Source organism: Lissotriton vulgaris, chromosome 1_1 (genome assembly GCF_964263255.1).
Source record: "Lissotriton vulgaris chromosome 1_1, aLisVul1.2, whole genome shotgun sequence".
Taxonomy (NCBI): domain Eukaryota; kingdom Metazoa; phylum Chordata; class Amphibia; order Caudata; family Salamandridae; genus Lissotriton; species Lissotriton vulgaris.
The window spans coordinates 817,049,394-817,068,562 of NC_141685.1; the positions used below are offsets into that span (position 1 = coordinate 817,049,394).

Genomic DNA, 19,169 nt, shown 5'->3' on the forward strand with positions numbered 1-19,169 from the left:
TGGGGGATTTCGACAGAGGATGACGGGGGAAATTAAATAAATAATTTACATGTTACGTTTACGTGTGGATGGATGGTGGGTAGACGATGGCTCTACTGCGTAATGTTTTCCATACACAAGGATATTTCCTCATTTTTTACCTTGTTGGAGCTGTGTGGGTAAATGTGATGAATTTTTTGACTGAAATACGTGTAATATAGGGATACGAATGATGATCATTTGGTGTGTGCATCGAAGGCGTGGTTTGGGCGCCGATCCGGATGGCGGCGTGAGCCTGACGCTCCGCGCCTGATCCCGGAATTTATCCTGTGTTCGGCTACACAAGCACCGGTCAGGGACCGGACTTTCTGCCAGCGGCGTCCTGGAGGGGTGAAGCCGAGATTGCGAGCCAGCGGGGGGCGGAGGACGGAGTGGAAGGCCGAGATTGCGGAGGAGGACAACGCCGTCCGGACGAGCTAAGATGGAGGCGGCATAAACCCAAGGCAGCTGAGCGGAGCACAAAAGAGCCGCGGCCCACAGCGGGACTGCAGTGACGGTGCAGGCGGGCTTGGAGTGGGTGGTAAGAGAGCCCTGCAGTTCGACCTATTGTGGCAAGAGGAGAGTCGGGGAGAACGCGGAGCCGCCTTCCACCTCGGCGGAGGGGACGCCCATCCCCCATCGTTGCCGTAGCGGATGCTCATGCACGGCCCTGCAATCGGGGGGGCGCCCTTGGCATATTGAGACCCCCGCACGAGTGGAACACTGACGCGGTGCTACTGAAGTGAGCAGAGAGGGAAGCAGCAGAGGACGTGGACTTGTACCCGATGCGAGGGCTGCCCGCATCGACTGAGAAGGAGTACTGCGTGAGGGAGAGGGTCATCCGGAGAAGGCGGTCGGCCGCTGTGGGTGCTCCTGGAAGGGACGCGCGGTGCTCGGAACACGGATCCGACGGCGGATTCTGTCTGGTGTCACACGGGCACTGCAGTGGAGGGGCGACTCTTTGAACTTTGGGAAGTGCCGAGCAGAAGATGGAAGATGCCTGGGTGAGGGCCGCACACTGGTGCTCTTGAACGCGGCCAGTCACTCCGGCCCCACGCAGTGAGTCCCTTCACGAATGAGAAATGAGCCCCTTGTGACCCCCCTTGCGCAGTTGAGCGGTGACCACGCTGGCGATACCTACGGGGCTACAGGGTGGCTGGATAAACAAGTGGGTGAACTGAACTATAACGGACGGCCATTTTGATATAGGTGCGCTGGATCGGTGGCGATTGACTTCCCGGGAGGGAAGGGGCTGCGGAGAGTGTCAATCCACATTCCTACGGACACTGGGGCCCGTTGCTAGTCCAGTGGCTGGAGGCGGGGACGGGATCCCTCCGGGGGCCAAGCAATTGCGGGCGCGAGCTGAGCCCAAAATGGCGGCCAAGGGAGCGACCTGCTGGAACAGCAGAAGACGGACATGACACGCGCTCTGGAGGTGAGTGGCGGGTCGCAAGATGCCCCGGGCTCAGATGCACAGGAACAGCGGCTGAACAAAAGACTGGATGGCATACTAGAGGCCATAACGGCGACTAAGGAGTCACTGCACCACGATATCGCGCAGGTCGCCACGGGATTGGGCCTACTCAAAGCTGACCATGCCAAACTCTCAGATAGGGTGAAGAACTCCGAGCAGCACTACTGGAGCTCAAACCTGCGGTGGTGACTGTGGAACATAAACTGTCGAATATCCTGGGACGATTGTCGACGCTGGAAAAACGGGTGGAGGATTCCGAAAGTCGCAATAGAAGAAACAACGTGAGGGTCGTGGGCCTGCCTGAAAAAGTTGAGGGGGAGGACGCAGTGGCCTACATGGAGTCTTGGTTTAAAACAGTAGTGGCCCCGGAGGGCCTCTCGCCCTTGTTTTCCCTGGAGAGGGCGCACAGCGTCCCGGCCCGCCCGCCCACGCTGGGTGGCCCTCCCAGACCAATGGTAGTCAGACTGTTACACTTTAAAGACCGAGACCTGCTTATCCGGAGAGCGCGTTCAGAGGGCCCCTTCCAAGTGGACAATAGCTCAGTTACAATTTTTCCGGACTACACTCAGGAGGTCCAGAAGAACAGAGCGTCCTTTTTGGCCGTCAAAAGGGAACTGAGAGAAGAGGGTATCCAATATTCCCTTCTTTTTCCGGCTAAGTTAAGAGTGATCCTGGATGGTAAGACCCAGTTCTTTCAGACACCTAACGAAGTCTGGTCATGGCTTGAACTGTACCGTGCTGGCACGGACCGGCAGCACAGGGGTGAGAGGGAGCGACCAAAATCTGTCCCTATTCGGAAATCGCAATGTATCCGTAAGAAAAACAGATCAAAAGAGCGATGCGAGACGATCAACTGGCAGCGGACAGGAAGGGAGCAGTGGCGGCGACAGCAATCATCACGGGGTCGCAACAAGGGAGTGTATCGATGGGCTCGGACTCCGAAGATGACAGCAGGAAATCGGGAGGTGACGGCTCAGAAGTGGACAGTGTTGGCGGTCCTAAGGTCACCCCACAGACAGCGGACGGACTGTTTAATGAATGATAGCTGGGGTGAGAATTCTGCTGGTTGGCCCTGTGGGGCTGGCTTGCCTTGAAGATTGGCGTACTGACAGGTACTGTGTTGCAACAGCAGTATGGGGTCGTGGGCGCGGGGCGGGTGCCTGGTTTGCCCCTGGTCGGCTCTGAACTACCCTCCCGTTGCCCTTAAGGCTTTCTGTGGTGGCGACTACAGAATAGTAGAAGGGGTGTTGTGTTAAAGGTTTGGATGGGGGCTGATGCTACGTTATTGGGTCCTGTTCTGGGGTGTGGGGTTGGGGAAGTTTTTTGGGGTGTTTTGAGTGGGGGGACATGCTGCTTTGATACGGGTGTTCAACGGACATGGCAGAATTGGAAGGGAATTTACTGTTATGGGGACATTACCTAATTTGAAGTGTGTCACATGGAATGTCCGCGGACTTCGAACAATGTCTAGACGATATAAGGTACATGCCTATTTGGTGAGGCGTGGGGTCCAGATAGCAATGTTGCAAGAGACGCATCTAACTAAACAAGAATGTTCGACATTACAGAAACGGTGGCGTGGGCAGGTGTTCGGCACCACATACTCTGCATTTGCTAGGGGATTGCTGATTTGGGTGAGAGCGGGGGTCCCGTTCGAGGTCACGAACCAGCTAGTGGATCCGGAGGGGCGGTATGTGGCAGTGGAGGGGAGACTCTATGGCAGGGATGTGGTCTTCTGCAGTTTGTATGCTCCCAACATTGATCAGGCCAGCTTTTTTGATGGTCTGACTGGTTCGCTTGCACACTTCCTGGCGGGTCCCGCCATTATAGGAGGGGACTTCAACTCAATCACTGATGTAGCGCTAGACAGGTCGCACCCGCCATTGGCTGACTCCCCGGTCCGCAGATTAGCCACACACAGGAGGGATTGGCAAGAGAGGTGGGGCCTAGTAGATGTATGGAGAACGCAGCATCCGGAAGTTAGGGACTACTCCTTTTATTCGGCTCTTCATGCATTGCATGTCAGGATAGACTCGGTGTTGTGCGTTGGGCCGATGGCCCCACTGATTACACACACGGAATACCTGGCTAGGACCATCTCAGATCATAACCCCTTATTGATGAGTATACAATGGCAACAGGCGAGGTCGGCGGTCCCCACATGGAGGCTGCGGCCTGACACACTGGAAGACTTGGTGTTTAGTGAAGCGATCCAGCAGGGTATTGAGCACTACTTTGCCGAGATGAGGGTTCGGCTGCTACGAGATCGATAGAATGGGATGCGATGAAAGTGGTGGTGAGAGGTGTCTGCATGGGCAGATTTTCGAATGTGAGGACGGTGGTCGTGTCTGATCTGGAAAAGGCGGAATGTAAGTTGAGGGAGCTGGAGAGGGGTAGACCTGAGCGACCGGAATTGCAGGATCGGCTGCTGGAGGCGAAGGAATTGGTAGCAAAGGAGACAGAGAGGCTGCGATGTTATGACTATAAGCTTTACAATACCAAGGTGCATGCAGAAAGGGATAAGGTGGGCACTTTACTGGCGAAACTAGCTACGCCGGAACCTAGGGGATGTCCTGTTCTGAGCCTTAGAGAGGAATCAGGGGAGATGGTCTACTCTCAGTCAGCAGTTCTGAAACGTTTCAGAACATATTACACCACACTGTATGAGAGTCAACTTGGGGCGGAGGTAGCAGAAATCGGTGACTATCTTGAGACAGTCCGTCTTCCGGTGCTGGATAGTGAAGATGCGGAGGCTCTGGGAGGTTCAATAACCCTATCGGAGATCCGAGTGGCCATTAAACAAATGGATAGAAATAAGACGCCAGGGGTAGATGGCCTTCCGATCGAGTTCTATGTGAAATATATAGATAATCTGGCACCCAAACTACTGGAGGTGTATTCGGAGGCCATGGGGTTGGGCCGTTTGCCTGAATCGATGAGGGAGGCCCTGATAGTGCCGCTGCTGAAACCCGGCAAGGTGGCATCGGACGTGAAATCTTATAGGCCCCTGTCCATGTTATCTGTGGACTATAAGATATTAAGTCGCATACTGGCCACTAGGCTGCTGCCACACATGACCACTCTTATCCACGAAGACCAGGCGGGGTTCTTCCCGACGAGGAATACTTCAATAAACATACGCCGCCTGATCCGCATTTTGGATGCCGCCCAGGATTCGGAAAATAAACCAGCGGTACTGTCAGTGGATATCGAGAAGGCCTTTGATAGCCTCGAATGGAAATACCTAGATGAGGTCCTGAAGAAATTCGGGCTGGGGGATGGATTTGGGCGCTGGACGAGAGTTCTGTACTCCTCCGCGACGGCCAGGGTGCGATTGGGATCAGTGGCCTCCGAGGCCTACCCGGTGTGCAGAGGGACGAGACAGGGTTGCTCCTGTGTTGTTTGCCTTGGCGATGGAGCCATTGGCGGCGCAAGCACGGGAGGGGGCAATGTACAGTGGGGTCAGATGGGGTGAGGAAATACATTATATATGCAGATGATCTGCTGCTCTACCTGGAGGACACGGAGGGGGCACTGGAGGGGGCAGTGGAGATGCTGTCCGGCTTTGGGAGGCTTTCGGGCCTCAAGGTGAACTGGAACAAGACTTGCGTGTTCCCGCTGTGAGCAGGTGTGATGTACCCACCTATTACAGTGGGGGTGGTCTGGGAGGGCACGTCCTTCACGTATTTAGGAGTCCGAGTCTACCACGACACCGCCAGCCTGCTGGAGGGGAATGTGGGACGAAGCATAAGGGCATTGAAAGGTAGCATGTCCTCCTGGGCCTCCCTTCCCCTATCAGTGCTAGGCCGAGTGGCATTGTTGAAGATGGTGGCACTGCCACGGCTACTATACTACTTCCGCACCCTACCAGTCTGGATCCCTCAGCGGGTTTTTAAGGATTTGAGATCCATGACCATAGGATTCCTCTGGGGGCAGGGGCGGCGTAGGGTGGCATTGGACACCCTGGTCAGGCCCAAACAGGAAGGGGGACTAGCGGTGCCGGACTTTGAATTATATTACCTGGCAGCACAACTACAGGTACTGACCCAAAGCATTGCTAGAGAATTTAGAGGCCCGGACCACTTGAAGGGGACAGGTATTCAGCGGCATATCTTATCATACATCGTAATGCAGCAGAAGATGGAATTGGGGGCCTTCACTATGGAAGAAAGGACACTTCGGCTGTGCTTGCAGAGGAATTTGAATTTGAATTTAAAAACATTTGTATAGCGCACTTCTACCATGCGGTTTCTTGGCGCTTTTAGATTGCGAGGAGACAACAGGAGCGGAGGGAATCTAGACATTATAGGCTCGGGAGAAGAGCAGGGTTTTAAGACCTTTCCGGAACTCGATGTAAGAGGATGTCATACGGAGTTCCATCGGAAGGGAGTTCCAGAACGCAGGAGCGAGAACTGCAAATTTTGTTCCGCCCGCCTTTTTCTTTCTGAAACGGGGGGTAATTAGCAGGGCCTGATGGGTGGATCGAAGCTCTCTAACCGGCGTGTAGGGCTTGATGGCGGAACAAATGAACTCCGGGGCGGTGCCCATTTTGGCCTGAAAGGTGGTACAGCCAAGCTTGAACAAGGCTCGCTCTTTCACCGGCAGCCAGTGCAGAGCCTGCAGTAAGGGAGTAGCTCGGTGGAATTTGGGCAGGCCGTCAATCAGGCGGGCGGCCTGGTTCTGCACTAGCTGCAGACGGTGAATGGCGTAGGCTGGGGCGCCATTGTAAATGATGTTGCCATAGTCGAGGCGCGACAGCACCATAGCCATCACTATGATCTTTAGGGCAGGTAGAGAGAAAAAGCGAGAGATCTTCCTGATGGTTCTGAGAGAAAAAAAACAGGAGGAAACAACCGAATTGACCTGTGAGTGAACGGAAAGTGAGGAGTTGAGGAAAATACCAAGGGTTTTGACCTTGGGGACAGGGAGCGGGGGGACACCAAGTGACGGAGGCCAGTGAGAAGGGGACCAGGGGCTGCAACCACCTCCGGTCAAGACTAACTCCGTCTTGTCCGGGTTGAGTTTGAGGTGGTTGCAGTTCATCCAATCCTGGATGAACAATATGACGGATTGGACGTTCAGGAGGTGTCTGAAAAGGGCGAAGGTAGCAAGGCCGTATGCTCTGGAGATCCCTCTTGGGATGCTGACGGCACTTTCACACGGGGGTGATTGGTCTTGGTTATTCAAATGGGAAGAGCTGGGACTCCAGATGGTGGGGGACCTCTATGTAGACGGGGAGCTGGCTCCCTTTGAGGAACTGCGAGGTCAGTTCGGTCTCCCGGAGGGGCACTTTCTCCTGCATGCAGCAGTAGTGGCAGCGATTCAAAAGCACTGGAAGGGTGGGCTGGCAGAACCGGATGTGACTATGGCCTGTCAGTACGTGGTGATGGCTGCGGGCACAATTAAAGCAGTGACCTGCCTCCACTCCCGAATGCTGAACGAGGGCCTGGAACCATTGCACGCGCTGAAAACGAAGTGGGAGGAGAGCATAGGCAAGCCCATACCGGACACCGTCTGGGGCCACATATTGCAACGGACATGGAAGGGTAGCAGGAACGCCCGCCTCCAACAAATACACTTCTTCATACTGCATAGAGCCTATCTGACCCCGGGGAAACTCAGGCGACACTTTCAAGTGCAAGGCGCGGCCGGCCCGCGGTGTTTGGCATCGGAGGTCGAGCTGGATCACATGTTGTGGGGGTGCCCGAAACTGGGGGATTATTGGCCGGAGGTGGGAGAGCTGCTGAATACAGTTACTGATCGGGAGGTGGAATTTGATATGGCAGCGTGCTTGCTGCTCTGGTTCCCCCACACAGCGAAGACTAAGGTTACGAGTAAGTTTATTGACTTGGGACTTATACTGGCCCAGAGAGAGCTTACGTGGCACTGGAAATCTAGGGAGGGACCATCAGTGCAGAGATGGACGAATGACTTGTTGAAGTGGGCCAGCTGTGAGAGTGTGCTCAGAATGCGGCAGGCAACTAGACAGGGCAATGAGAGGAGCTTAGAGATGGCAAGGGCATGGGAAGTGGTAGTGCAGGCATTGAGAGACTACCTGGTTGAGGACGAAGAATAGGCACTTTCGGAGCGAGGAGTTCTGTGGAGACTGGATAGTAGATCGCACATGCCCGATCACTAGTGAACCCTTCTTTCACGATTGATGGTTGTACCCAAAAGCAGCAGCAAGTTGGGAGGGTGGGATGTTCATAGGGGTGTTACTAGAACACCAGGGGTCGTTAAAGGGAGTGCCTGGGGGGAGGGTCCAGGGGTTGTGGACATGAGATACAAGGCTTTGGGCGGCATTCTGAGCATAGTAGGGGGTAAAATCGGCAGCCCTCAGAGCTAACCATTGCAGTATGATACTGACCGGACCTGCTCTAGTGAGCACTGAGGCTACTAAGGTAGTCCACACAGGGAGCTTAACCGACTAGGCCACCGTTAGTGGGGGGGGGGGGGGAGTTGGGGGTAAAAAGCAGATACTAGATTGTGCTGACACCCAGTCAACTCTGAGATATTCACTATGAAGGATTGCAGGAACGAATTGGTGCGCCGCCCAGCCTCCGGGATGTGGGCTGAATGGCTGTGTACAATCTTAACGGCAAATGGATGTGTTATGCGATACCGTGAGGGAGATGGGTGACTTGTTTTGATGTCAAAATTGTAATTCTGCAATAAAAACAAATTAAAAAAAAAAAATCATTTGATGTGTGCATTAAGCATGGGCGGAAAATCCGTTCCGCTCTCGAATTTTGCGGATTTTCGGTAAATTCGCAATCCGCGAACGCTTGCGAATTTACCAAAAATCAGCAAATTTGCACGCAGCGGATTTTTTTTCTTGGTGATACAATTTTACGGCAAGCGGTGTACGTTCGCAATTGCGAACATGTAGGTGCGGCGGGCAGCAACAATCTCGCACTCGCGAAATTACAAAAATTGCAATTCTGCACAAGAAATCCACTAGCAAGCAGCATAGACCTTCTGAAAATTATGATTTTTATCTGAATAACTCCTCAGGTTGACATTTGCCTGCACTTTTTTCGGATTTGAGGCCTTTTGACTTTCTTTGGATCACTTTTGGATTAGAAATCAACTTTCACAAGTAAGCTTGTTTGGGGCATTACAGTTGCTGTAATGCTGTTCTGCAGAAAAACGAGTTTTGCAAAAGTGAAAGCATTCAGCAGGTTCAAAAGTTCAAACTCATCATTAGTAACAATTCCCTGTAGTGCTTCCTGACTGGGGCCCCTCCAGAGTTCAGTTGCTAGTTGCAACAATTGTATGACCCTGCTCTGACCCTCACAGCAGGCTCATAGAATAGCTACAAGTAGGCCACAAAGGTCCTGGAAAAAAAATTGCACTGCAACGGAAAGCAAATTACAGATAAGGAAGCAGGTGCCAGACTGGAATTTTAAAACAGTGACACATTAATAAATCAACCCCAAATTAATTCATGTCAGTTGAAGCAGGGCAGGTGTGCTTGCTTTCCCCCCCCCATAATCTACAGTGATGATGAACCAGAGGGTGGCATTGATGTACCAGAGGGTGGCATGGGTGAAACAGAGGGTGGCAGGGGTGAAACAGAGGGTGCTGGGAACCTGTGATGATGAACCAGACGTAGAAACAACATAATCGCGACCGTTGCGAGCCGACATGTAAGTTCGCAATTGTGAACTTGTACAAAACCCTCGCGAACTGGCAGAAATCCTTGCGAACACACACAAAAATCCGCAAATTCGCGAGAATTCGCGGATTTTGCGGATTGCGAGTTCGCAAATTTGCAAAATTCGCGAACGCCAGATTCGCAAAATTCGCTCATGCTTAGTGTGCATGCTAACTGCAGCAAGTGAGTTGTTGCTTGGATTGTGTGTGCATTAGTAGTAGTTCTGATGATAGTTGTTTCGTTCACACGTGTTAGCAGGAGGTGATGAATTTTTTTAAGATGTGCAGGAAGAAGAACTGTGTCCATGGTGCACCTATTCTTGCTTGTTGTGCGCTTGTTCAATTATTTGTTGATGTCTATTTGTAAATTGTAAGTTGTGCTTTGTGCATAAGGAGTTGTCTAGGTTATGTAGTGAATTCTGGCTATTTCATGTATAGCAGAATTCGGTTTCTCATCCAGATGTTTCAATTTACTTTACACTTGTGAAGTAATAGTGTCATTTATAGAGCGTGACAGCTACCTCAAACAGAGGTGTCCCGGCGCTGAACGGATGAAACAGAGGAGGGTCAGGGCAATCAGGGAGGCTTGCCTTGGCTAGAGAGCCAGGTCTTCAGGATCTTCCTGAACTCGTGTTCTGATTCAACCAATCTCCACCAATCAAGAACACCAAGACAAACTGACACGTGGCACAATGTAATGTTATTCCATCCATGCATTGACTTATGGCCGAAATACATAAATCAAATACCTTCTCGACAACTGAGTTAACTGTGCTTTATTATGAACAGATTACAAATATTTTAATTCATCATGTTCATCAGGGTCCACTGGGCACTCAATCAAGTCTAAAATTGTCAATTTTTACAAGATTTAGTCATTTATGAACATGGCCGATTTGTGACGGTGGCTTCTTGTAAACATGGACAATTAGTGATTGTGACTTCTCTGCGTAAACCATGATTGAAACTGTTAATATACTGAGACGGTGAAGGCTCATTTTTGCCCTTTACAATTTAGAAAGGATATGATCATGACAAACATCGTATTCTGAAAGGGGAGACCAAATTAAATAAGGCACATTTTAAACAGATTGAATTCGATATAAAGGTCACACAGTTAATACAAATGAAAATGACTCTACCTACAGTGACAAAACATACCTCCTGCACAATAGGAATAGCACCTGCAAACATAGGGGACATATACATATATTTGCCAGAGGACCCATCTTAGATTTTGCACATATACAAATTGAAAGAACACTTTCAAGCCTTGACATAGTGTTCAAGCCTGGTACGTCTACATTTATTGCTTGATAAGTTATACAAGGTGGTAAATAGCTTCTACTTACTTTTAGTAATGATCTGAGGGATTGACAAGTCAGAACATTTATTAGTGGATTAAAGTTCACAGTGCTTTGCAGCATCAGATGTGAAGAGGAGGTGCTGAGTGTGATACAGCAGAAGGGCAGAAAACAGATCAAGGAAAAGGACAAGAAATAGAAGAGACTAAAATAACAAATGTTATATTATGAAACACCAGTGGCCACCACAGTAGCCCACTATTATTCATAAGTATGTCCAGACTTCGTGTTCAAGCAATTGCTCATGTTAAACCCTATCCACAGTCTGCAAGCCCTTCCTAACTCATCATGTGAAGTATATGGTTGAGCTTCGCGAGGGAGTTTTCGAAGAGTAGAAACTGCAGTATGATGGTGCATGTCCCACCGTAAAGAACAAACTTTGGTATTTTGGCATCAGACTAGTTGAAAGCAGAATGTTAAGGTGAGGGCTGGAGGTTGGAATATAGAAGAAAAACTGAAAAAGTGCTCCTTCACAAAAGTCTGCAAAAAGTTACAGAAAGCCTTTCACGGCAAAACCAGTCAACACGATTATCACGTTTGCAAAACAAATTGCAAACCACAACTATATTTCTGGTGTCAACTGCAATTGAGGAGATTGCTGCGGCGTTACTGTGTAAAAGAACTTGCAAAGCAATCATAATAGATAAAAATGCACAGTAGAAAGGCACTGGCGAAGAGGCAAGTGCTTACAAATCTTTGGAACGTGTCAGCAGCAATGACATCCAACTGAATCATAGCATTTAAAAGATATACTAATAAAAACAAAACTTTGATATAAATTGCATTTTTTCTCCTCACAAGTGATGATCACCGGAATCCACCAGAATAGTGTTTGGAAATGGGCTGGTGGCATTCCTGATCTAAATGAGGTTTATTCTGTATCTTCTCACCATCCTTCAAATTCCAAATGCAATTTCTCAACAGAAAACTTATTTTACTATAGCTACACACTGAAAGTGCAAAGAATGCATCTGACTTCCTATTTAACTTATATCCCATATACTAGACATGACCCATCATGGAGGCACAATAACAGGCTAGCAGGGATGACGGCTTGGTCTAAGGCAGAGAGCGCTCACTCCGTGACGCTGGGCTCTGCCACGTGTTCTGTGCAGGTGCTCGTGGTGCTTTCTTGTGGGGCGCTTGCTGCAGAGTTAGAACATTCTAAGCTCACAGAGCTTGGTGCTACATCCAAGGGTTTTGGTGTGTCAGGGCATGAGGCCTGTACAGGGAGCTGCTCTTCTTGAAGCATGGCCTGGACACCAGGGGGGCCCTCATCAGGAGCTCCAACTGCATCAATGTTAAAGGCTTTCTCTCCGGCGTTGGTACCTTCAGCAGCATTATCTGGGCTATCATCATTGGCAGCTGGCTGTACAGGCACTGTTTCTATCTCTTCATTTTTAGGTGTAGATTCAACATGGGGAACAGATTCATCTTTGTGGTGATCAGGTGTACTGGAACTATCACAACTGTCCAATTCCACAGATTCTTTAGTTTGTCCAACCACTACATCTTTTGTGTTTTCTTCTTGCTTATCCATCTCACCAGTATCCGTGACTTTATCCAATTGAGTGATATCTCTTTCTTTCTCTGTAATAATCGCTGAATTTTCATTTTGCACATCTAAACTTGTTCCACACTGCTTTACATCTTTCTCATTTTCACCGTGCATATCTATTTCTTTCGTAACCACGGTCTCCACTAGATCACCTAATCTGCTATCTACTGGTGCAGCGGGCAACGAACTATCGGCCTCTAAATGGACTTCACATTGCTTCTCGTCCAGCTCAAGCTTCTTCATATGTTCCGTCGCTGCTTCAGTATTGTTAATTTCCTCAATCTTCTCCTTTTTATCTGCTTGCACTTCAGTTTCCCTAATTTGCACAATCCGGTCTTCACTAATAACTTGCTGTATGTCCTGGTGAGATGTGTCAGGCGGTACTTCAAGTGTTACTGTCTGCAAGCTTCTGATATCATTTACGTTGCCCTCGGCCACGTCATCAGACCCTTCTTCTTGGCAAGGACTTTCCTCTTGCGTTTTCCCTTCTGTTTGCTCCACATGCAACAGTTCTTCCTGCTTGACAGATAACACAGGGGACTCCGGTTTGTCAGAGATATTAGAATTGATAATGTTTTCAACTTTGGGGAGAGGTTCTCCTTTGCCAGGTGGCTCTGCTTGCAATACCTTCTCTGGAGATTTCCTCTCAACTGGCTCTTCAACGTGTGAAGGTGACATTTCAGTCACTGCTTCAGTATTGTTAATTTCTTCAATGTTCTCCTTTTTATCTGCTTGCACTTCACTTTCCCCAATGTGCACAATCCGACCTTCACTAATGACTTTCTGTATGTCCTGGTGAGATGTGTCAGGCGGTACTTCAATTGTCACCGTCAGCAAGCTTCTGATATCATTAACGTTGCCGCCGGCCACGTCATCAGAGCCTTCTTCTTGGCGAGGACTTTCCTCTTGAGTTTTCCCTTCTGTTTGCTCCACATGCAACAGGTCTTCTTGCTTGACAGTTAACACAGGGGACTCCGGTTTGTCAGTGATATTAGCAATGATAATGTTTTCAACTTTGGGGAGAGGTTTTTCTTTGCCAGGTGGCTCTGCTTGCAATACCTTCTCAGGTGATTTCCTCTCATCCGACTCTTTAACGTGTGAAGGTGACATTTCAGTCTTAACTTCTTCTGAAATGGTGCTTTTTGATTCAATAAACACTTCATTGGTTTCACCTACAATGTCCCCAATTTTTTGAACCACTTGTTCCTGCTTCCTCTCAGGGCTGGCTGGAGCAGAACCTGAGGGGGTCTTCAAGTCCGTCAAACTGGACACGCTTTCAGAAGCTAGGCGTGCACTATCCTCAAATAGGTTGTGCTTCTTCAGGCTGGCTGCTTCTTGGATCACTGCAAAAACAGAAGAGGATTGCATTGTAAATCTGAACAGAAATAATGACAATATAGATTTGCATGTAGGCTGATGAGGATAGCAAAACCACCACGTTTTGAATCTAGACCAATGCCTAAACCGCCTGCCTACCCTAAAGTGGCTCAAAAGACAAATAGGCAGAGGTTTTTGACTCAATCATGAGCTTAAACCTTTCTGATTGATCTTTGGGGAGAGGAAGGAGAGGTGTCACTGGACTGCGCTTCCAGAATGAGAACCATACGCTACAGACTCAACCGAAATAGGGCCGATCAACTACAGGATTGAGACATGGGTGGACTGAACTGGCTCTGGTAGAAAGATGGCAAGAGCCCACAGCAATTATACTTGAAGGTTTCTAAGAGAAGTTAATGATTTAAAATAAAATATGATATTTGGCGAGATGCCCTCTGAAATTGGTTGAGAGCAAGACTATGCTCCATGATACAGGGTCCCGAACCCTAGCATAACTTGAGGTATTTACCAATAAGGATAGGTGGAAATGGGCAAGGGTGTGTAGTTGCGGAAGCTCTTCTATACAGCATATACCACAGTCTCTTCATAGTAGAGCAGAGGAAGTGCACAATTAATCCCCCATGCAATGGTCATCCTCAGCAATGGTCATCCTCAGGGTGCAATGATGGGAACCAGTACTAGGTCATTTAATTGTAGGTAAGACATTAGAACAGAGCAGCGCTGTAAGAATATTGTCAAACCTTTATTAGTATCATCCAGTAGTTTTCCAAATAATATCTCTTCATAGAGATTTTCGACTTGTATCAGATTAGTGTAGTCGGCAAAGATGTACTGCTCAAAGGTCTGGAGCTCCTGTTAAACATAAAGGACAAAACACATTTTAAAAGCTGAAATGATACTGAAAATTCACGTGGTGTCTCAGGCAATCAATGATGTCTAAAGAAAGCATTTTGCAGGAGGTGGCGCGAGAGGACAAAAGGCGCCACTGAAAACTTGCCTACTGGTGTGGACACTTGAATATCACTGGTGAAGAGTGTAATAACTTTTTTTATTTTTACATTTAAGCAGTTATCACAGACTCAGCTTCAAGACATACATGTCATTACATAGCAACAATTCCGAACCCGGGTTACCAAAAAAAAAGTTCTATAATAGTACGATCGAGCGGTACCTACAAATATAGCCATCAGTATACGGCAGACCAAGCAAGCAGATGCATATGTAATTCACAGCATTCAGGCATAAATCTAATATTTCATACCCATAACATGTAGTAAATTTCCAAGTATATGAGTATTCTACATTTGAATAAATAAGTCTGCAGTGGCGACCATAAGTCTTTAGGTACTTGGAAGGGTAGCAGCGTATGTTTCTGACAGTTCTTCACATAAAGTCATATCTTTAAGTCAGACTTTGAAGAAAGGGGCTGACACGCTAGCCCATACCATGATCACTCTGCATTTACCATAAAGCACAGCTCTTGTGGTCAGTTTTCTATTTGCAGTAGGAATATTTTTCAAATACCTAAGCAAAGCAACACAAGGGGTAATCTTATAAGCATGACCTGTCATAGCCTCTATCATGTCTATTAGTTGTCCCCAGAAGGCAGCCACCCAAGGGCAGCGCCATGCTAAGCGCATAAAGTCCACCTCCAGACCCCTGCAAATTTTGCAATTGATGTTTTGCGTAAGTCCATATCAGCCCATGGTTACTGGAGTGAAATACTTCCTATGTAAGAATTTATAATGGATTAGTCTGTATTTTCCATTAGGGGACGCATCTTAGGTCTGCTAACCGCAGGAGGACCATTCCGCATCCATAATGTCAAACCTCAAAGACATAGCACACAGTGCCGTTGCTCTGGAATCCTTCTCCACTACCTCACTCATAACTGCATTATATATTCTGGTTATTAACTTAACCGGTTGAGGAGATGTCAGTAGACAATGGTGACCACTTCGCCGACTCATTTGGGAATATTAGGAATGGCTTATGGGTTGCATGGCGTATCTTGCCATATGTTAGAGCATCCAGCAGCATAGCAGGTGAGTCCCCCGAATATATCTGAAAATTCTTACATTTAGGTTCTATGATCAGATCTCTTGACGTGCAAATTTGTTTGCTGTGATATTGTAGTGGAGGTTTGATCAATCTGCAGTGATTAACAATGCTTATTGGGAATGTGAGATGAGTATACACTGGGGTGGCACACAGAAGCAATTGCGAGAGGACCCAGATTGTACATTTCACAGTGTGGATCACTCGTTTGGGTCTAGTGGTCTGGAGATATGGGGCTGCCTCTATCTGGAGTGGGTAAATCAACCCCTTCTAAAGTGTGCAGTGTGGAGCATTTCCAAATCGGGTGCAGCAAACCCACCCCTATCATAAGGCAACTTATCCTAGGCTTCTGCCCACTCATGCTAGTCGTATCATATGCATTTTCAATTGGTTGAAAAAAGCCCTATTCAGAGGAATGGGTATATTTTGAAACAGAGAGAGTAGCTTCAGCAATGTGGCCATTTTCATTAATGCCACCCTGCCTGCTAGTGACCGTGGCAGTCTATTCCACCTGTCAATCACTGTGCTGACATTTGTCAGACATTTCCCATAGTTCTGGCGTAAGATAGTTGGAATGTGGAGATAGTACCGAATCCCTAGGAACCTAGTAGGATCGGTCTGCTACTATAACGAGAAGTCCAGCGTAGGCTGTGCGGTTCAGCCTGCAAGATGGTCCATAACAGATTCTGACCAATTTATCTGCATTCCTTACCATCTTCCGGAGGCAATGATCTCTCAAATTATTTGGTTTAAGTTTATAGAAGGGTTCTTGCTGATTAACAGTGTGTAGCCTGAATATAGTGACAGAAGAGAATCCTGAAACTCAAAGTTAATACCTCTTTGAAGATGATACTCCCTGAGAATGCAGGCCTGGTGAAGAGCGTGTGATTGGATGTGTGCGTATCAACTTTGTCTTTATACTATACTAGCAGCCCGCCCGACGTTGTCCGGGGGCAATCAGGCTTACAGCGTAGCGCTCCTCCCTGCGCTCCAAAGTTTAACTTTCCTCCCGCGCTCCACAATCCAAGGGCCCCTAAGCACCTCCTCAGCCCACCGGGGGAGTCCGGTGGCAATGAGGCTTACAGCCCGATCCAGTCACCGCTGTTCACCTCTCCTCCCCGCTATCCTGTCCACCGCGCCAGTTTACCGCTCCTCCCAGCCCGCTCCAGTCTGCAAAGGCAATGAGGCTTACAGTCCGACAAACTTTACCGGTCCTCCCTCAAAGTTTACCGCTCCTCCGTTTGACGTACCTCAGCCCGCTCCAGTCACCGCTGTTCACCGCTCCTCCCCGCTATCCTCCATTTTACTGCCCCTCCCAGCCCACTCCAGTCTGCAAAACTTCACGCTGTTCACCACTCCTCCCCGCGCTCCTGATGATGTCAGCACGTTAGCGCACACGGCTGGCGCTACTTCGAAGGGACTACTTTTTTTTGTAAGGCATATTTTTTAAAGAAGGTATATTTTTGGGGGGTATATAGCCTATGTCACTCTGCACACCCTGCCAATTCCAATGATGTATTGGGTGTTTGGATTGGCGCTGTGGTTCCCGAGTTTACCTGCCTCAAAGGTTTCCAGTTCTTACTTTATAATAGTAGTATAGATACAGAAACAGTTGACATTGTGAAAGATAGAATCATTATCTCTACCTGCTCTTATGCGTCATTTATATCTACTGCTAGCAATTTCTTTCTTAAGCTCCAGTATTTGAACTGCATGCGTGTCTCATGGATGTCATTTAGATGGTCAGCAGTGGTCACTCCAGGAATGCCGCTTTGACACTTCTGTCTAAGTCTAAAGAAACCTTAGACCAACAATTCTAAAGTTCACTAGCTTTATTCAGCTTAGTTTAGCTTTTACAAAAAGACATTCAAAATTAATTGTACATGTCTTAGAAAGGGTAATACATTATTAGGTTACACGATGTCATCCAATTAAAATGTTAACACATAATCCGAATGAATACATACAGCACAATACCTTTGTGAAAAAAATAAATAGAAAAAGACACTTAAGTACATCAATCATACAGCAAAAATATATATATAAGCTTAAAGCACTTGCAGCCTGATTCATCAATCATATTTGCGCTCGCAAAGGGCCAGATTCTGAGAATCTGGCCCTTTGCGAGTGCAATTATTGCATTTGGGATTCATCATCCCAAATGCAAAGTTCGCTATTTAGAAACTCGCAAATTTGCGAGGAATAGCATTTAAGGAATCTCTATTAGAGATTCCTTAAATACTATTCTTCAAAGATTTTAAAATTGCGAAATCGCAATTTTCGGCCGCTATTTACCGCGAGGTCAAACCTCGTGGTAAATAGCGAAAACTTAGAAAAATGCTTTTAAAAGCATTTTTCTAAGTTGCATGTTACACGCACACATGTCCTTTGGACATGTGTGTGCGCAACACCTGTTGAAATGTGCATTTAAGGGGTGCTACAGGGTGTCCTTTGGACACCCCTGGCACCCTTCAAATCGCTATCTTATTTGCGATTAGCAAATTGCTAATCGCAAATAAGGAATACTCCCCATTCATTCCTATGGGCCTTTTGGCCCATAGGAATGAATGGAGAGTTATTCCTTATTTGCGATTAGCAATTTGCTAATCGCAAATAAGGAATCTGTAGGAATCGCATTTAATTTTGCGATTCCTACATGAATCCCGTTTTGCGAGTCTGTAATAGCGATTCCTTATGAATCGCTATTTCAGACTGGCACAACGGGTCTTTCATGAATCTGGCCGATGATCTGTCCTAAATTCGAAATTTGACACCTGGCGGACACTGTCTCATTGTTAGACTAATGACTACTGTCCTGCCTGTGATCGGAGAATGGGGTTAAACAAAGTACAGAGGTATTGTCTAAAAGAGGGGGGAAAACACAGTTTGATCGATGCCCTCGTGGCACACCCCATCAAAGGTAACCCATGCTCAGGAGTCAACACGTTTCAACCCCCTGATTATTTCGTGGTTCTCCTCAGGATTCGGTTGTGAGCTCTGAATTGCAGCGTTGAGTAAATCTGGGAACACTGATTGAAGGAGACAATAGTTCTACTCTTCAAGTAATGAGGCTTTTGGGCAATAGAAAGTATCAAGTCTCCGTTTGTTTTATGGTGTGGTTCAAGTTTCCTCAATTACATGAAATCTTTTAACTGGCTGAAAGCCGCCGAATGCCGTGGGTGCGACCAGGTCGGACTCAGTATGAGGTGATCCCTTATCAGTCCCTGTCATTTGGGAGCGGAAGAGAGCTTTTCAATCCATCACGCTGTGCTGAATCAAACAGGCCGCCTCATTACTTGAAGAGTAGGACTATCGTCTTCTTCAATCTCCTCAACATCAGCCTCTCCATGGATCACCATAGAGCATCCCTGTCTCCTCAGCTTCCCACTCATAAAAGAACTTGGTCTGGGCTTCTTAAAAACAAAATAATATTTTCTCACAATGATTATGTAAAATGTTAAATATTGAAGGCAAGCTGTTACATTGTGTGCTGCTTCAGGCTATTTTCAAAAGTAGTGCTGTGCAGATTTGTGTAATTTCAAGTGAGTTCGGAAGCAATGAAGTATGGGTGTGGGTAAAGTGAAAGAAAAGTTCTAAAATTATATTACGAGATGCTTTTAACATGCTGTAAATTCAGTATATGAAATTAAAATAGATTTTACGGGAGGGAGCAAATTCACAAAACTCGATGTTCATTGTTATC

At 47.6% G+C, this 19,169-nt stretch overlaps 1 protein-coding gene across 1 annotated transcript in view; it reads right to left on the bottom strand.

The window, feature by feature from the left end:
• Positions 1 to 9,909: 9,909 nt before the first annotated feature.
• Positions 9,910 to 19,169, bottom strand: part of NIBAN1 (niban apoptosis regulator 1) — a 393,109-nt gene continuing 383,849 nt past the window's right edge. Inside the window, exons 13-14 of the mRNA XM_086957112.1 lie at positions 14,149 to 14,260; positions 9,910 to 13,413 (exon numbers count right to left, since the gene is read on the bottom strand). Of these exons, the coding sequence (XP_086813238.1) occupies positions 11,588 to 13,413; positions 14,149 to 14,260 (1,938 nt within the window). The 3' untranslated portion in view covers positions 9,910 to 11,587. The remainder of the gene's footprint in view (positions 13,414 to 14,148; positions 14,261 to 19,169) is intronic.